Source organism: Phocoena sinus, chromosome 7, assembly GCF_008692025.1.
Source record: "Phocoena sinus isolate mPhoSin1 chromosome 7, mPhoSin1.pri, whole genome shotgun sequence".
Taxonomy (NCBI): Eukaryota; Metazoa; Chordata; class Mammalia; order Artiodactyla; family Phocoenidae; genus Phocoena; species Phocoena sinus.
This window is the reverse complement of record NC_045769.1, coordinates 114,967,487-114,985,654: the sequence shown is the minus strand read 5'-3', so window position 1 is coordinate 114,985,654 and position 18,168 is coordinate 114,967,487. Positions and strand designations below refer to the sequence as shown.

At 39.6% G+C, this 18,168-nt stretch overlaps 1 protein-coding gene across 2 annotated transcripts in view; it reads left to right on the top strand.

Annotated features, from left to right (window-relative positions):
* Window positions 1-18,168, top strand: part of PTPN4 (protein tyrosine phosphatase non-receptor type 4) — a 185,168-nt gene that overhangs the window by 132,181 nt on the left and 34,819 nt on the right. For both annotated transcript variants that reach the window (XM_032637276.1, XM_032637275.1), the window contains exons 14-15: window positions 6,328-6,453; window positions 8,184-8,342. In XM_032637276.1, coding sequence (XP_032493167.1) covers window positions 6,328-6,453; window positions 8,184-8,342 — 285 coding nt within the window. The remainder of the gene's footprint in view (window positions 1-6,327; window positions 6,454-8,183; window positions 8,343-18,168) is intronic.

The window sequence follows — 18,168 nt, the reverse complement described above, 5'->3', positions numbered from 1 at the left end:
TCAGAATAATTGGGGGGCGAGGTGAAACAGGGTTCTCATGGTGATGCTGTTGAACCTGGGGCCTGAGTACACAGGGTTTATCAGACTCTTCTTTCTACTTCCGTTTATATTTGAAATGTTCCAAAATAAAAAGATGGGGGAGGGTGGGAGATTAGCCTGGCTGCTGGGATAGAATCACTCTGTGGGGATGTGAGTGGAAGAGGGTGACCAGTTAATCTCATAATGGCTAATGCTTATTTTGTACTTACCTGTGCCAGGTAGTTTTTGTATATTAACTGACAGCCCCCAGACTCAGTGAGGTAATAAATCCATTACAGATGAGAAAACTGAGCGAGTTTGAATAATTTACCTGAGATTGTACGGAGAGTGAGGGATGCAGCAAGATTCTAACCAGACATCCCAGGTTCTTACCCACACTTTTAACCTCTGTGCGGTAGTTTTTGCTGTTCTGCGTGAGACGCTTGACTCCTTCCCTGTCTCAGATGTGAAAGATGATCCCGTGTATTGTCTGTCTCCTTCACTAGGTAGGATGTCAGCTCTAGGAGGACGGGAGTTTGTCTGTCTTAATTCACCACAGTAGCCACAGTTCTCTAATGAGTGGGGTATGGTAGATGTTTTTTAAATGAAGCAGTGTATTTTCAGTGAAAATAGCTTAGAGAGGGTGAGTCCTTAAAGAGGTCATGAGCTTAGAGTCTGCTGCCAGTGGAGGCCTGAGAGTTTTAATAAACGAGAAGTGGAGAATTTTGCTTTTGACTTTAATTTTGCTCTTAGTCTTTGTCTGAAAGACCTCCTGCTTTGTGTTTCTAGGGTAAAAAGCTGCTGTTTTTTTCTTTCCTCCCAAAGCAGAAACTGCTTTATTGCTTTCTCTACTCCACAAGTGATGGCTCATTTTGTTTTTTAAAGCTCCAACAATGCCAAATAACATAAAGAAAAATCGTAGGGCTTCCCTGGTGGCGCAGTGGTTGAGAGTCCGCCTGCCGATGCAGGGGACACGGGTTTGAGCCCCGGTCCGGGAAGATCCCACATGCCGCGGAGCCTGTGCTCTGCAACGGGAGAGGCCACAACAGTGAGAGGCCCGTGTACCGCAAAAAAAAAAAAAAAAAAAAAAAGAAAAATCGTGACCCCCAACACAATCATTTAAAATTGTTTTGTATTTACTATTCAAGATTTTGCCATGTATATACTCACAGAGATATTGATATGTATGTCTATACTTTATTTGTTTTAAAAATTGTTTCATACTTTTTCTTGCTTGTTTTTATCACTTAGCATATCATAGGAATTTTCTTCAATGTTGAAAAATCTGCAGTCGTTCATGTCAGTAAATCTTAAACACTTAAGTCCTTTTATCCTGAGCTGTAGATTTAATTGCAAGATCCTTCCCTTCGTCCTGCCACCGGTCCGCGTGCACAGTCAGAGTCATTTCTGAGGCTGAGGCTGTGCCAGCAATGTGCCTGGAATGCTTGTAAAAATAAAAAACAAATAATATTACAAGTTCCTTGGAGTAAAGACATTTGAAACAAAAAAATCATTAGAACATGATTTTTTATGTGTTTGAATAATAAAATTTACGTGGGTTTTTTTTTTTCCCCCCTTCATTCCTGGCTTATCCTCATCCTGATTTGTCTATGAATGATCTCTCCAATCAGAAAATTGTCAACGAAAAATGCCTTGATGTAGGAAAGATTTCACTGGTCAGGGCATATAGCATTTTGCTGTGATAAGTTTAACTTGAATTTGAATGATGTAATTCATTTCAGCATTTGTTCAAAAAAGTTTTGAAATTGATTTATTTTGGCTTTATTTTTAGATTTATTGAGGGAAATATTGTCAGTTTCTCTATTAAATATAAATCTTGGTGTCATATTAGTGGCTTCGTTATTTCGGAAGGGAGGAAGAAAGAAAGTAAAAACACAGAGATGTCTGCCCCAATAGATACAGCTACTGAAATTACTCAAATTCCTCCTTTCCACAGTCATAGATACTTTTTTTTTTTTTTGCGGTACGCGGCGCTCTCACTGTTGTGGCCTCTCCCGTTGCGGAGCGCAGGCTCAGCGGCCATGGCTTACGGGCCCAGCCGCTCCGCGGCATGTGGGATCTTCCCGGACGGGGGCACGAACCCGTGTCCCCTGCGTCGGCAGGCGGACTCCCAACCACTGCGCCACCAGGGAAGCCCTCATAGATACTCTTGTTTCCAGTTAGAAAGTAATAAGGACCTGTAGAAAGGTAAAATGTACAGTAAACTGTTAATTTGAAACCATTTTCCTTGAAATTGCTCTTGAGAAAGGAATAGTTTACTTCCTATCAACTTTGTTTTAACTTAAAATGTACATATTTATTCTAGTTCTTAGTACTATAACTTTTTTGCAACACTCCTTTCAGACTTGTTAAAATCAAAGTAAATATTTTTCTGATTCTTCTGTTAAAACAGCACCATAACAAAATACTTGCACTTTTTTATTCTTTTCCTAACAAGAAGCTTAACTTTTTGTCTTGCTTGATATTTGTAAAAATACTGAACATGATTTCATAACTAGTTCTACTGTAATATGATATCCTAATATGAATACCAAATCATAGGTGTGTTTATATATTAATGTTAATATCACATGCAAGTGACTTCCTTTATATGTGTACATGCTTTAATATTTTGAGCATATCAGATTTTGAAAGATATACAGATAGTTACACCTGCATCTTACTAGTTCATTTTTTTTTCCAGAGCAGTTCCCAATGCATTTTATTTTATTATTTATTTATGTTTTAAATTTAATATTTAAAAAGAATTTTTAAAAATTTTATTTTATATTGGAGTATAGTTGATTAACAGTGTTGCGTTAGTTTCAGGTGTACAGCAAAGTGATTCAGTTACACATATACAAGTATCTTCATTTTCAAATTCTTTTTCCATTTCTGTTATTACAGAATATTGAACAGAACTCCCTGTGCTATGCAGTAGGCCCTTGTTGGTTACCTAGCTATCTATCTATTTATTTATTTGGCTGCACCGGGTCTTAGTTGTGGCATGTGACCTCTTAGTTGCGGTATATGGGAGCTAGTTCCCTGACCAGGGATCGATCGAACCCATGCCCCCTGCATTGGGAGCGTGGAGTCTTAGCCACCGGACCACCAGGGAAGTCCCTGGTTATCTATTTAAAATATAGCAGTGTGTACATGGGAATCCCAAGCCCCAGTCTATCTCTCGTCCCCCACTTTTCTCTGCCTGGTAACCATAAGCTCGTTTTCTAAGTCTGTGAGTTTGTTTCTGTTTTGTAAATAAGTTTATTTATATCACTTTTTTTAAGATTCCACATATAAGTGGTATCATATGATATTTGTCTTTCTCTGTCTGACTTACTTCACTTAGTATGATAGTCACCAGTCAGATAGTTCTTCATTTTATATATGCATTATTAAAATGTGAAATTGTTTAACAGGTTATCTCATAAAACAAATATGCATTATTCAGTGAGTAGTAGAGATAAAATTCCAATATGATGGGCCCCAAATAACTTCCTGTTTCTTTTGTTGTGCTGGAATTGTATGACTCTACTTTGAAATAATAAGTCATCATCTAGGACAAGGTCTGAATAGTACTGTTTTAATGATCCTGCTAGCTCTGAAAGGCTAAGCTTTTCTGGGATTGTGATGATCTGATGCATATCTATCAAAATACCCTAATGGTTTTAGCAATTATTAAATTATTCTGTTAGAGTATTAGAGAATTCTAGAATTCTTGTCCACTCCTTGGAATTTTAGTTGGCAGTGTAAATAGTTAGAAAAGATTTCTCCTTAAACTTTTTATGTAAGGTTGTTTTTTTCAGCAATAATGAATGTTAACTTATTTTTCTGATACATCAACTCTTTGAATTGCTTTCAGACTTTTTCAGTTATCATATAATATCTAAGAAAAAAGCAGAAGAATGTTCCCATGCAACAGAAAAATAAGGTGCCATGGTCAGAAAATAAATTTACCACATTGCAAACACTGATGAAGTGTGGTATTTTTTTCTCTGAAGTTTCCACACTCAACAGGAAACATAGACAGCAAGCTTGAGTGGGTGGATCTCTGAGGTTAAAACTGTTAATAAAATACCTTGAAATTTAGTTTTAAATGCAAAGCATTTCCAACCATGTTTAGTTTATTAACAACAGTAAAGTGTTCTGATGCTTTGTATTAGGTGAGTACAACTGGATTTTTTTCCTCCTTCAAATGACTCTTTCCCTCTTTTAGAAAATGAAAATAGTTGATCTCCTGACTGTGGCTAGTGAACTCACTTAAACAGTTTACATTTAATAATCCAATATGTGAGTAATCTGTTGACTAACATTAATAGAAGAGCCATAAATGCTGTTTCTTTTAATAATCTTTACTTCATTTAAAAAATCTAATGCATGAGATAATATACTTTATTTTTATTTTATTGTGACTGATGAGGTGGTTAGACTAAATGGTATCCTGACTTGTCTTCAAATCAGAAAATCCTGTAATTTAAACTCATGGTAATGGGAAATGTTTATGTTTTAATGACTTCAGATTCACTTACGAAAAATGAAATCTGACTCAATGACTTTTTTAAAAAATTGATAACGTTACATCTCTTTTAGAAAATGTTCAGTGTTCTTAAATTAAGGAGATGTCAGTCAACTATATTTCAATTTAAAAATAAAAAAAAGAAAAGAAAGCAACATCATTAGGCCAAACTAAAAAGATTTTAGCTATGAATACATGAAATGATAGGGCATTTGTGTGCTTTAGATTCAGAAGTAATTTAAGTTACTTGTGGTTTAGTAAAATTAATAAACTAAAACATTCCACTGAAAATGTAGATACTCATAGATCATTTCAGAAGGTAGGGAAGGACCGTAGGAGCATACATTTTACTAGTAAGTTTTAATATTTAGATGTAGAAACTTAAGTGGTTTGTCTGTGGGAAGGTCAAAGCTAGGATTGATGGTCCCCACTCATTGTTTGTTTGTTTCTTTTAAATAAATTTATTTATTTTTGGCTGCGTTGGGTCTCTGTTGCTGCGCACAGGCTCTCTCTAGTTGTGGTGTGCGGGCTTCTCATTGCAGTGGCTTCTCTTGTTGCGGAGCACAGGCTCTAGGCGCACAGGCTTCAGTAGTTGTGGCACACAGGCTTAGTAGTTGTGGCTCGTGGACTCTAGAGCGCAGGCTCAGTACTTGTGGCACACGGGCTTAGTTGCTCCGCGGCATGTGGGATCTTCCCTGACCAGGGCTCAAACCCGTGTCCCCTGCATTGGCAGGTGGATTCTTAACCACTGCACCACCAGGGAAGCCCCCCACTCATTGTTTTAATGCTTCCTACTATGTATGTAAATTTTCTTGAGTACTCGTGGTCATTGTTACCATGCTTTGTAGTCTAGTCTATTTGTATGTGCTTCAGTGAGTTATTACTGAAATATAAAACTGTCTAAGTTTAGAAGCTGATATATTATGTGTTTTTATGTAATTTGCTTAATTCATTATATTAACCTTCATATGAACCCTGCATGTCAAAAAGCTAGGCATTTAAATAGATATCATGTATTTTCCATGAACTTTGGCCACTTTTTGAATTTGCATAAAAAACGACTTCAGTTGCTAATTTATCTAAAATTCTAAGGGTTTTTGACCTCAGTAAGGATCAATATCTTTTCTGAAAAGATCATTTACTCTCTTTATCACTATAATACCTGACAATATACAGGTTAGAAAACATATGCTACTCCCCACCGTGAGACAAAATTATTAACCTTCCAAATGTTTCCTAAAGAAGAAAAGAAAAGAAAAAGACCCACTGGCCTACTGTATATAAAAGGGGAAAATTTATAAATAAAGTATACACAATTATCATTTTTACCTTGTCCTCATTGAGGCAGAGGGCCAGGGTTTAGGTTTAAGGACACTCAGGAGATGATGTGTTAGGAATTGTTTAAAGCACCACAAGATAAGCTCAAGTCCCAGAGACGCTGGGACAGAGACAGACTATGTCTAAAATGTAATGGTGGTAGTATCTGGGAAAACTTGATAGCCAACGATTCCATTGTTTTTTTTCTTTCATCTTTCTTTCTTTGTTTCTTTCGTTTTTCTCCTCTTCCCTATTCTCTTTCCTACTTTTTCTTGCCTTCTTTCTTCATATAAAGCAGATTTCCTTTCTTAGGAAATTGTTTGGTAAGTAGCCTCCAAATGCATTAATTTCTTGTAAATGAACGTGTTGTATTTACTCATCTAGAATATGATGTATTAAGACAAATTGTAAGGTTTGGTACATAGTTTGGGGTAAAAAATAAAATTTTTTGCATATTATTTAAATTATTACTCCAGATCCCCAAGTAAGCCCTTGGCACGGAAATTAATGGATTGGGAAGTAGTAAGCAGAAATTCACTATCTGATGACAGGTTGGAAACACAAAGCCTTCCATCGCGATCCCCACCTGGCACTCCGAATCAGTAAGTACATCAGGTGTACGTTTTGCTAATTTCTAAATGTTTGGCTGTATGTTTCCATTGCCTGAAGATTATAATATGTAAATTAAAAATTTTTCGGTTAGACATGATTTTCGTTGCTCCAAGGCATTATTTCCTCTCAGCCTGGAGCTCAGTGTGTAAGCAGAGCATGACATAAAGATGCTCACTTAACTACAAAGCTGACTTCCACAGTCAGGGTCACTAGCCAATATATCAAGGCCTATTAGTAGACTTAAAATCTGGGAATATGGTTGTAGCTGACATAACTCTTTTCCATGTGTATCTCCAGCATAATTTCGAGGAGAGTGCATATTATTTGAACATGCTAAGTGTTGTGATTCTCTTGCTGAAGCTCCTACCCTGCTTCTGCTGTGCCAGTGTCTGTGGTCTAGGAAAAGGGATTTCCAGCCTCAGTTCCCACCAGCTCAGCCGTAGCTCAGCTGAGAAGCACATGTTACTCAGCACTTACTGTGTATGCACTTCATCCTAGCATTTCTCACAAAAGCTGGATGCTTGGGTATAGGGAGTAATAATAAGATAATAAACGTGTACTGGCCAAAGATGTTATCTTAATTTCATAATGTTAACAGGTGTGTTGTATGTATTATATGTATGTGATTAAGATAATGATAACAAAATGAATGTCACCATACTGACCATCCTTGTTAACCCAAAAGGTTGATATAAGAAATATTTGAATTTTGGCATGGAATATAATATTTAAAGAAGTCTTCCTCTGGACATATTTCATACACATTCATGTTCAATAAATGTGCACTAAATTCTAAAAGTTGTTTCACTGATGGGTGTTTGTCAGCTTAAGAGTAAATTCCTACCATATTGGAAGTAAAGTGTGTGCCCAAACAGCTTGGTTCACAGCAGGTTACCTAATAGCTAGGTGTCTTCCTCACTACTAGAAACAAAATAGACTCAAAAGTTTGTGCAGTGTCTTGCTAATTGCAGAGTGCTAAGTCATCTTTTTTGTAATAGACTGCATATAAATTCAAAGGCTAATCAGCTTGTTGGAGAAGATCCAGAACCTTCTTTCTCTGGTCCCTTTTCCAGCCAGCCGTTCCTTATTTGTTACCAGTACCCCACTAAACAATTACAGCAAATTATGGAAGACACATGAAATTTAAACCCAATGGTTGAATTAATTAATTGTCACTAACTCTGATCAGACTTTCTGTTAATGAAACAATTTTATGTATGATATGAAGAAAATTGTTCTTTCCCTAAATCCTAAAGTGACCGTGTCACTTATGAAGATGGAAATATGGTATTCAGTATCTCTAGTCTTAGAAATTATAGAAAATCCCATAAATAAAAGTATTTATTAAAGGATTAAAAAAGAATTCAGACCAGAGGATATTTCTGAATTATTGGGTTCTCTCCTTTTATTTTGTAAATGCTGATTAAGATGCACATTTGTAGTGACTGAAACCTAGAAACATTAAGGTTGGTGGGGATAATAGATGATTGAAATAGATAAAATCCCCGTGGCAGATTGCTAACTCTAGCTCAGATCTTTTGACTTCCTATTCTGTGTTTTTTCTGTTTATACCATAGTGTCTTTGTCAGAGACTCAGCTTAGTAGAATGTGGTCAGTCTTAAAAACACACACCCACTTTCTACTGCAACATATAAGAAAGAAACTTGAACATACTGAGTTACAGTACATTTTTACTCAGTTTTTGTTCCTCTTCTCGCAGTCGAAGTTCTGCATTCACCCAAGAGGGAACCAGGTTACGGCCATCTTCAGTGGGCCATTTGGTCGGCCACGTGGTTCACACCTGCCCCGGCGAGGCGTTCGTGAGGCATCGGTCTCCATCTTCCACGCAAGCTAACAGCATTGTTTTGGAATCATCTCCGTAAGGCCTTTTTGCATTTAGCTTCCTTTTTATGAGGAATAATGCCCCAAATTGTTTCATTTGAAATAATCTGGGAAATTATAGTATTTGATACAAGACTTTATGTGATGTTTTAAAAATTTATATATTTGTAAATGTGCTTATTTGTTCCTGAAGGTCTTGGTGACCCCCACCCCACAAAATCGCTGCTATTATTTTGTTGGCTCTGTATATTCTTGAACTTTTGGTGCACATTGTTACCTATTTCTGTAGATAAATGCATCACTGTGGTCAGGCAGTAAGGTGATGAAAGGTAGAGTTTTCTTAATATTTTTCAGGAAGGGAACCATAAGGATGAATAGACAGTGTTGGGGAGATGAAGTAGCAAGGGAGAACATCACATTGAAAATAAGTTACAGAACGTGTGCATACCTCATTTCTAAAATTCACTCCTATCTCATTACAAGTTGATGCATAAATTAAACTTCATAATTCAGTATATCAGTTTAATGCACAACATACTTACCTCACATTAATAGGCAGTCTTGATTTATCGGTTCATATAATACAGTTAGTTCATATGCAAGTAAAAGTACAGTGCAAGAGTTAGAAAAAAAGGAAAATACTTTATAAGATACATAGGTAGGTAAGAGGATTCATTAATTGCTGAGGAGGAAAAAGGGGTTTCAGATACAGTGAACGTGATGAGGGTTGAAGAAAGGGTGGGTCTGAGTGATGGAGAGCAGGTGGAGTGGCCAGCACAGCAGCTGTAGGTGCTCCAGGAAAGCGCGCCTGGTCTGTAGGAGCGACTGCTGTCCTCTGTGGGCGCCAGCAGGGAAGGCGGCCAAGCTGTCGGTACCAGTGGGCGTTTAGTCTGGCTAACGTGTATCTGGGTGAAAGATTTGGATTGTGTGTGGACATTTTAAACGTTGGAGGAACAGAAAACTATACACTGCACAGTGACACCTGTGGAGCATGGGTGGACAGGAGTTAGGATTGGTGGAAATTTAATGTTTTATTACTTTTAAGAATTATAACTCTAAACTTTTTGATTTTTAATAAGCATGTATTTTCTACTTCTAAAACTTTAAAAAGTACAGTAATTAAAGACGTGATTGAAATGTTAACTGACTAAATTTTAAAATGACATGCTTTCGGCACATGAAAGCCGACCACTTGGAGGAATCACAAAGTCCGTGTCATCACAGACAGAACAGTGTCACTCCTGGGGCCTGACCACATGATCTCAGTCTAGTTTTTGTAGAGCCCTTTCCGTAGAGCCCATACACATCTGCCTATGCATACAATTGAGTATTTCCTTTCATAAATTTCATAGATTCACAAACCCCCCAAATCACTTACCTCTTCAGAATACCTTTGTTCTCTTTTCCTGACCTGAAGTGGAGAAGGAGGTTCAGGATAGGTTGGAACCATGCAGAGTTTTTCTTCCCCTGCCCAGTCCACCAGAATTTCAAATGCTTGGGGCTTTCTCTTTGGACATCTGTTTTATGAAGCTTAAGTATTTGTATTCAGTTTTGAATCTGTAACACTGTGTTGGAAATTCAGCCAATCCTCACCTTAAGAATAATGAGAGAGTTCTGAAAAGACAAGCTTAATGGTAAACTAATAACAATAACTTACATTGGTAGCTTACAGTCAGCTTTTTCATAAATTATCTCATTGTTGTATTCAAGAGAACTCAATAGGAAAGGGATATAGCCCCCCTTTACAGATGAGAGAGCCAACTAACAGCATTTGTCCCAATTTATAGAGCTACCACTTGGGTTTTCTTAGAACTGTGTATCCTGGACAAGGCTTTGTTGATTTTTTTTTTTTTCAATTTAGAGGAAATATTTTTCAACTCGGAATCCATAGATTTTAGTTTTACATTGGCCAAATGTGAAAAGAATGCAAACAATATGTTGGATTAAGCACAGAGCATTTCAACGTAGTACAATACATTGAAATTGATGTTGCGATATCTCACCAGTTTCCTGCTCTTTGAGGGAGTCCAGGGGCGTTCAGGTGAGCCTGACTTCAGGCACTGGGTGAGCCTGCCCACTTCCCAAGGAGAAAACGCTATTAATTCGCAGGTGTGTTTACTGTGGAAGCAAACAGGAGGCTGTTGTACTGCTTAAAATTACCGTTTATAGGCAGGGATGATTGAGATTACATCCTACCATTTCCTTCCTTTCTTTAAATGATCCACAGAAAATTAGACTGTTTTTAGTCTGTGATTTTTCTGAGATAAACATTAGCCCTAAATTAATTTTAAAATACTTAACGGATTAAAAAATAAATAAATTCCCACCACAATGCTAAGACATAACAGGGAAACTCAGGTATTTCTACAAAATAATTGCAAAGTGTGTGAGTGGGATGGATACGGTTTTATTTTTTATTATGATACAGATTGCTAACAGCTGCAACAGAGAACTGTTTTGAGTGCAGAGGAAGCTGCCTCACTGCTGACCTTGAAGCACTCATGAGGAAACTTACAGCCACCTGGACTGAAACAAGTCAGGAAAGCTTTTGCCCACCTGGCTTGATTGACAGTTTTAACAACTCTTTTGCTGCTGTGTTACAATATATTGCCTGTTGACAGCAAAGTGCACTTAAATGTAACATTTTCATTATCTGCTCTTCACTTAACCATTTTCCAAAATGTCAAAGTTTAAGATAAGCACATTATTTGTGGTGAAAATCCCCAGCCTGAAAGTTGGACATTGGAACAGTTTTTCTTATTTATTTATTTATTTATTGGCTGCATTGGGTCTTCCTTGCTGTGCGCAGGCTTTCTCTAGTTGAGGCGAGCAGGGGCTACTCTTTGTTGCAGTGCACGGGCTTCTCATTGCGGTGGCTTCTCTTGTTGCAGATCACGGGCTCTAGGCACACGGGCTTCAGTAGTTGTGGCTTGTGGGCTCTAGAGCACAGCCTCAGTACTTGTGGTGTGCAGGCTCAGTAGCTGTGGGTCGCGGGCTCTAGAGCGCAGGCTCAGTGGTTGTGGTGTGCAGGCTCAGTAGTTGTGGGCTGCGGGCTCAGTTGTGGCTCGCTGGCTCTAGAGCGCAGGCTCAGTAGTTGTGGCTCACAGGCTCAGTAGTTGTGGCTCGTGGGCGCTAGAGTGCAGGCTCAGTAGTTGTGGCTCGCAGGCTCTAGAGCACAGGAACAGTAGTTGTGGCATACAGGCTCAGTAGTTGTGACGCACAGGCTTAGTTGCTCCGCAGCATGTGGGATCTTCCCAGATCAGGGCTTGAACCTGTGTCCCCTGCATTGGCAGGCGGATTCTTAACCACTGCACCACCAGGGAAGCCCTGGAACACTTTTAGAATCACATTCCTGTCTCTCATTTCTTTTTTCTTAACATCCAAAGTTAACACACGTAGTAATTTGCCCACAAAATTTTTTCTGTGGGTAGAATTTAAACAGTATGTGTTTCAAGTCCTTGTTCCCATCCATACCCCACTGTGGATCATTGTAGGCAAATTATTGGTTTTAAATATATTAAAACCATTGCATTAGGGATATGTTATCAATTAAAGTAAATATGGATGTCCTTAGAGCCCTGACCTCTACTGATCTTGCATTCTGTTCATTTGAAATATAAGTAGTTTCTAGTAAAATTTAAAATACAATAGTATTACCACTTATAAGTAAAATGGAATGAAAGAAAATAGTCATCTTCAGCATATGGTCTGATAAGTTCTGTTGAAGCCTCAGTTACTGGCAGATAGCACCGTTGCTTAGCTTTTGTCTCTTTTATAAATTGGCCTCTGAGAAACATTTCATTTGAAGAGAAGAGTCCACTGCTACAAGTTTAGAAATCCCTGATTTAAAGTAACTTTCCTCCCGCTTTTTGCAGTTTTCTTTGAGCTGCAACTATAACTTAGTGTTAAGAGCATAAGCTCTGGATTCAGACTGTTTATAACTTGGTTCCACCACTTCTAATTATGTGACCTTGGGTGAGTTATTTTATCTCTGTAAGCATTAATTTCCTTGCTTGTAAAAACAGTATGATAATATCTACCTCATAGGACGGCTGTGAATATTTAATGAGATGCTTATTAGTAGTTCGGCAGAGAAAAAGTACTTAGTAGATGTTAACTATAATAATTATAATACATCTTTCAGTTAATTTGGGTGGGGGGGGATGTATTCCAGCAGCTTTTAAGTATATTATCAACCATTTATCTGTTGTATGTTTGAAGTGTGGATATCTGGTTGAACACAGAGAGGAATTCCCCATATTCTCAACTTCATCCTTCAGTTCCTAATCACCAGAGACTATGCAGATTTCATAATCCTCAAATGTTAAATCCAGTTCCCTGAGCTATTCTTTCCTAGACTGTCCCGTTCCAGTCTTATCTTTATCCGACCTCATCAATTCCTTTTGCTTCGTCCTGAAAGCTTTGCCTTCCCTCTGCCCCTCTGAGCTACTGGCACTGATAACTTCACCTGCAGGCTCAGCGTAACCCAACTTCCATGCCAGCCTTGATCAGGTCTAGTGATATATCATGGACCATGCAAATACTAGGCTGCTGTAGGACAAGGAAATAAGAGAAGCAAAGGGGGTGGAGTGGATGGAGTGTTGAGCCATGGGGCCTCAGAGGGCGCACCCTGTTAGATGCTGTACCTGTGGCGGCAGGACTAAGCGCGGATCCCTGGGCTGCTGCTCTGCAGCGTACTTACCTGCAGTCCGGCTCTGGCAAAAGCCTCCCTTACTTGCAGTTGGGAGCTGAGGTCAGAGACTTGGACTTGGACTGAAACCAGGAATCTCAGGTCTGGGACCTTGGTTCTGGAGTAGATTCCTACTGATAGAATAATATGACATTTTCAGTTCTATTCTTCTATTAATCATATCCCCGGGAGTTTCTATGCACTTTAATTGCCTTGGGCATCGATTAGTAATCAGTCTGAAATGGTGTTTACTTTGAAATACTCTGAATGTCACTATAAATTAGCCAAAGTATCAAGAAGCCTGATTTTTGAACCAGAATTTTATCTGTATCTTATGGAACATAAGTATGGCAGGGGTAAATGCCCAGTGAAGACTAGGATGACGCTAGTGATTGTAATTGAGTGAGACAAGAGCTGCTGGTATGTATTTTAGAAAATAAGAGTTTTAAAAGGAGCCATCATTCCTGGCAAGTTTGTATTAGTGTCTACCAAGAATATGGTTTTTGTTTTCTAGTCTTAAATTAGAATAAACTTTATGCTTGTATGAAGGGTGTATTTGTACAATTAAACCTTTGGCAGCATTTTAAAAAAATTTACAGTTTTAAGAGTTTATCCTGCTCATTTTTCTTTTTTATGAGTAATTACAATAATCTCTTTGGAACTATATTTTCTACACTCTCCCTATGACAGATTTTTTCCAGCTCCCATATTTAACGCCAAATGACTACCTCTACTTGTAAGACTCCAGGCACAGCCTTGATCCCTACTTCTTTCTTTGGTTCCTATTTCCCTAGTCCTGTCTAAACCATCTGATAGTAGATGCTCGTCTTCTTTTAGGTTATAGGTCCCTTCTCTCAGGTGCCAGCTGTTATTTCTAGTGGGGCTGTGTCTTACTATGCTGCCTGGTTGTTCTTTCCAAGTATGTGATGTCTTTTCATTCTGTTTTCCTTGGTAGTTTTTGTTTATTTGTTTGTTTATGTTTTAGCCTAGAAATAGTACCTTTTTATTTTATTTTTTTAATTAAAAAATTTTTTTTGGCTGCAGATGAATTGGGAGATTGGGATTGACATATACACAATAATATGTATAAAATAGATAACTAATAAGAACCTGCTGTATAAATAAATTTTAAAAATAAATAAATAATTTTTTGGCCACTCCATGCAGCTTGTGGGTAGGGTCCTGGTTCCCCTGGATCCCCGACCAGGGATCGAACCCAGCCCCCGGCAGTGAAAACGCCAGGTCCTAACCATTGGACTGCCAGGGAATTCCCAGTAGTACCTTTTTAAAGAACTGGCCTATTGCATGATATTATTTTAAATGTATTATAATTTCAAATTACAATACATGGTTTACCTATGAAAGTCATCTTCCTAGATAATTGTTTAGTAGATTGACTTCGTATGATACTTATACATTAAATATGAACAGGGAAGTTATTTGTTACGATAAATTGAGTTAATAGGAGTATGTCTTTAAAATGTAATTGATACCTTTTGCCCAAAATAAGAATTTTAGAAGTCTGTGTTGATATTCTTGATTACTTTTATAGACAGTAGTTAGATAGGTAGATAGAGTGTGTTTGGTTATTGAAGCTGGAAACACAGGAAGGGGAAATTGTCACTAGGATTACTGGGAGAGTGCATAATTAGTTTGTGAAAAAGCTCCCCAGACCAACCTTAACCTCTGCAGTGACCAGGCCCATGGAGAGCTTGTCCATCACTCTCTGTGAAGTTACCTTAACAAGAAAGTTACATAAAACAATGAGAGAAGGCAGCTAGCACCTGTCCTGAAATCCAAAATTATATCATCCTTTCCTCTCTTAGATCTCGGCTGACCCTCTGCCTGTACTCCATTCTCCTCACCCTTTCTTTAGGGTTTGGCTCAAATCCCAGCCCGAGCCTCTACGCTTGGACTCTCTTCCTATCTGGGTCTTCTTGTGGACTTCAAATGAGTAAAGGAGAGGGTGTATTCAGCTACCCATTGGAGTCCGGCAAGTAACACTGGGTGGGATTTATGTGGCCTGGAATGCCTGTGGCCCATCTAAAGGCAGCAGCTACCACTTGGCTTTTTCCAGTTGTTGGCAACTTGTAATGCAGGTCTATTCTTTCCAAAGCTTCACATTTTTCATTCTGGAAATCCAGATTTTGTATGTAATTTTTAAAATGCAGTCAACTCACATTTTTAAAGTGAACAGGCCAAATGTATGTTGGCAAAAATTGGCCCACAAGCCATGAATCTGCAACCACTGTTCTTGTACAGTGATTTCTAATCAGGAAGTAGATAATAAAAATCACTTCTGGAGCTTTTTGGACTGTATACGCCTGGTCTCTAACCCTGGAAATGCAGACTCAGCAGTCTAGCAAAATGTCCCGTGGTGTCAGTGCCGTCCCTCTCTTGCAGCTGAGTGTTGCCATCATGGTACCCCTGCCCACCAGGCCTGGCTCACTTAGATACTGGGCTGCACAGCAGGCTTGGGTTTGTCCCTGTTGTTTGTCTTGGTGCTGTGCTTAGACTGTTATCTGAACCAAGAATAAAGTTGTTCTGGCTCTATTCCCACCTGATCTCAACCTTATACTCTTCCCCCAAGGCCTTTGGTTTTTTGGCTGTGTTGGGTGTTCATTGCTGCACACAGGCTTTTCTCTGGTTGCAGCGAGTGGGGCCTACTCTTCGTTGCGGTGTGCAGGCTTCTCACTGCGGTGGCTTCTCTTGTTGGGAGCATGGGCTCTAGGTGCGCAGGCTTCAGTAGTTGTAGCATGCGGGCTCAGTAGTTGTGGCTTGCGGGCTCTAGAGCGCAGGCTCAGTAGTTGTGGCGCACGGGCTTAGTTGCTCCGCAGCATGTGGGATCTTCCTGGACCAGGGCTCGAACCCGTGTCCCCTGCATTGGCAGGCAGATTCTTAACCACTGTGCCACCAGGGAAGCCCCAGACCTTTAGTTTTGAGACTGAATGTTTCCCAGGTGTGGCAACTGTATGCAAAACTAGAGGAAAGCTTCTCTTTGCCTTGCCTGGGTTATACTTAGACCTGAGTAAGGGATGAGACCTATTGGTTGATCCATGTGGAGTCCAGTGACTTCCACTTTTCGTAAAGTCTTGGAGGCTTCCGGCCAGCTGCTTGTTAGAGATTTCCCATCGGCGGCTGTACCAAGGGTTGCCCGCCTCTGTCTGCCCTGGTCCCTGCAGCAGGCCATGGCCAAGGCACGCAGCTCTCTCCTAGCAGTTTCTTGCACAAGCAGCGCTTGAATGCATCGCCTTATAGAGGCTTGGGTTCTTGGCAGTTGAAATTAGCGGAATAAAAACTAGTATGTTTGGGATCTGGAATCTCTGGCCATCAAAGTAGACCTCAGAGAAGCTTTGGCTGAAGAGGGGAGGTGTGCTGTCTGATGCAGTCCTCATAGACTTATCAGAAGCTAGAGCATTTTGTGCCCTGAAGACTTCTGGGTAGAAAGCTGAGTGGTTATTATTGTTCACTGCGTGTTTAGTGATTATATTTTACACTAGATTATGCAGTTGGAGGAGGGCTATATTTTCTCTTCAGGGAGGTGAGACCATTCATCGTTAATCCTGGCTGACGCCCTTGGTGCTAAGCAGATTTTAGCATCGCTACCACATCTGTCACGTGTCTAGCAGCAAGTCTCTCAAGAAGTTCACAGCTTCTCTACCAAGGGGAGCATATGTTTCCAAGAGCCACTCTGGCAGTAACCTCTGTGTTAGTTACCTTGGGCTAAATTATGCTCTGGTAGCACATTCCCCCAACTTACAGTGACATGCAGCTACAAGGGTTCTTTCTCTCTTACATTCTGCATACGTGGTGGATCACCTTTGGCTCTGCTGCATGTCATGGTCATTCTAGGGCCCAGACTGACCGCAGACCCTGTTTGGGACTTGGCTGGTCTCCTGGCTGAGGGAAGAGAGAAATACAGAGCTTCCTTTCAAAAGAGGCTACTCACATTTCATTGGCTAGAGCAAGTCATATGGCCAAGCATGATGTCAGCCAGGGAGGAGTGGAGGGTAACTTTGAACAATAATATGATCTAATACAGTTTTGCTTCCTCAAGACCTTACAGCTGTGTCTTGGGTGTCAGTCATCAGTCAGCAAAAATAAGCAGGAACTGGCTGAAGCTTGTGCCTGGTTACCACAGCAGCTGGCAACTCTTTCCTCTGCCCTTAGGCAGTGGGATAATAATGTTTCTATTTCCCCAGAGGACCTCCTGCCACCTCAGAGGTAAATAATAACCCCTGTGGTGATCAGTACTCTTGACGAGAACCGTTTTCGCCTTGCCTGGTCCCTTAACCTCCATGACTTCCACGGACGCAGGCTTCCTGGGGTCCAAGTTGAGCCACTGGTTCCCCCTTCTGGCCTTCGTGAAAAACTCACCTTGTTACTACGTGCAGGGTGCTCAGTTGTTTTTTTTTTTTTCAATTTTTGAATTTTATTTTATTTTTTTATACAGCAGGTTCTTGTTAGTTATCTATTTTATACATATTAGTGTATACACGTCAATCCCAATCTCCCACTTCATCACACCACCACCCCCTGCCGCTTTCCCCCCTCAGTGTCCATGCATTTGTTCTAAATATCTGTGTCTCAATTTCTGCCCTGCAAACAGGTTCATCTGTACCATTTTCTAGGTTCCACATATATGCGTTAATATACGATATTTGTTTTTCTCTTTCTGACTTACTTCACTCTGTATGACAGTCTCTAGATCCATCCACGTCTCTACAAATGACCCAATTTCGTTCCTTTTTATGGCTGAGTAATATTCCATTGTATATGTGTACCACATATTCTTTATCTGTTCTTCTGTCGATGGGCATTTAGGTTGCTTCCATGACCTGGCTATCGTAAATAGTGTGGCAGTGAACATTGGGGTGCATGTGTCTTTTTGAATTATGGTTTTCTCTGGGTATATGCCCAGTAGTGGGATTTCTGGGTCCTATGGTAGTTCTATTTTTAGTTTTTTAATGAACCTCTATGCTGTTCTCCACAGTGGCTGTATCAATTTACATTCCCACCAACAGTGCAAGAGGGTTCCCTTTTCTCTACACCCTCTCCAGCATTTGCTGTTTGTAGATTTTCTGATGATGCCCATTCTAACTGGTGTGAGGTGATACCTCATTGTAGTTTTGATTTGCATTTCTCTAATAATTAGTGATGTTGAGCAGCTTTT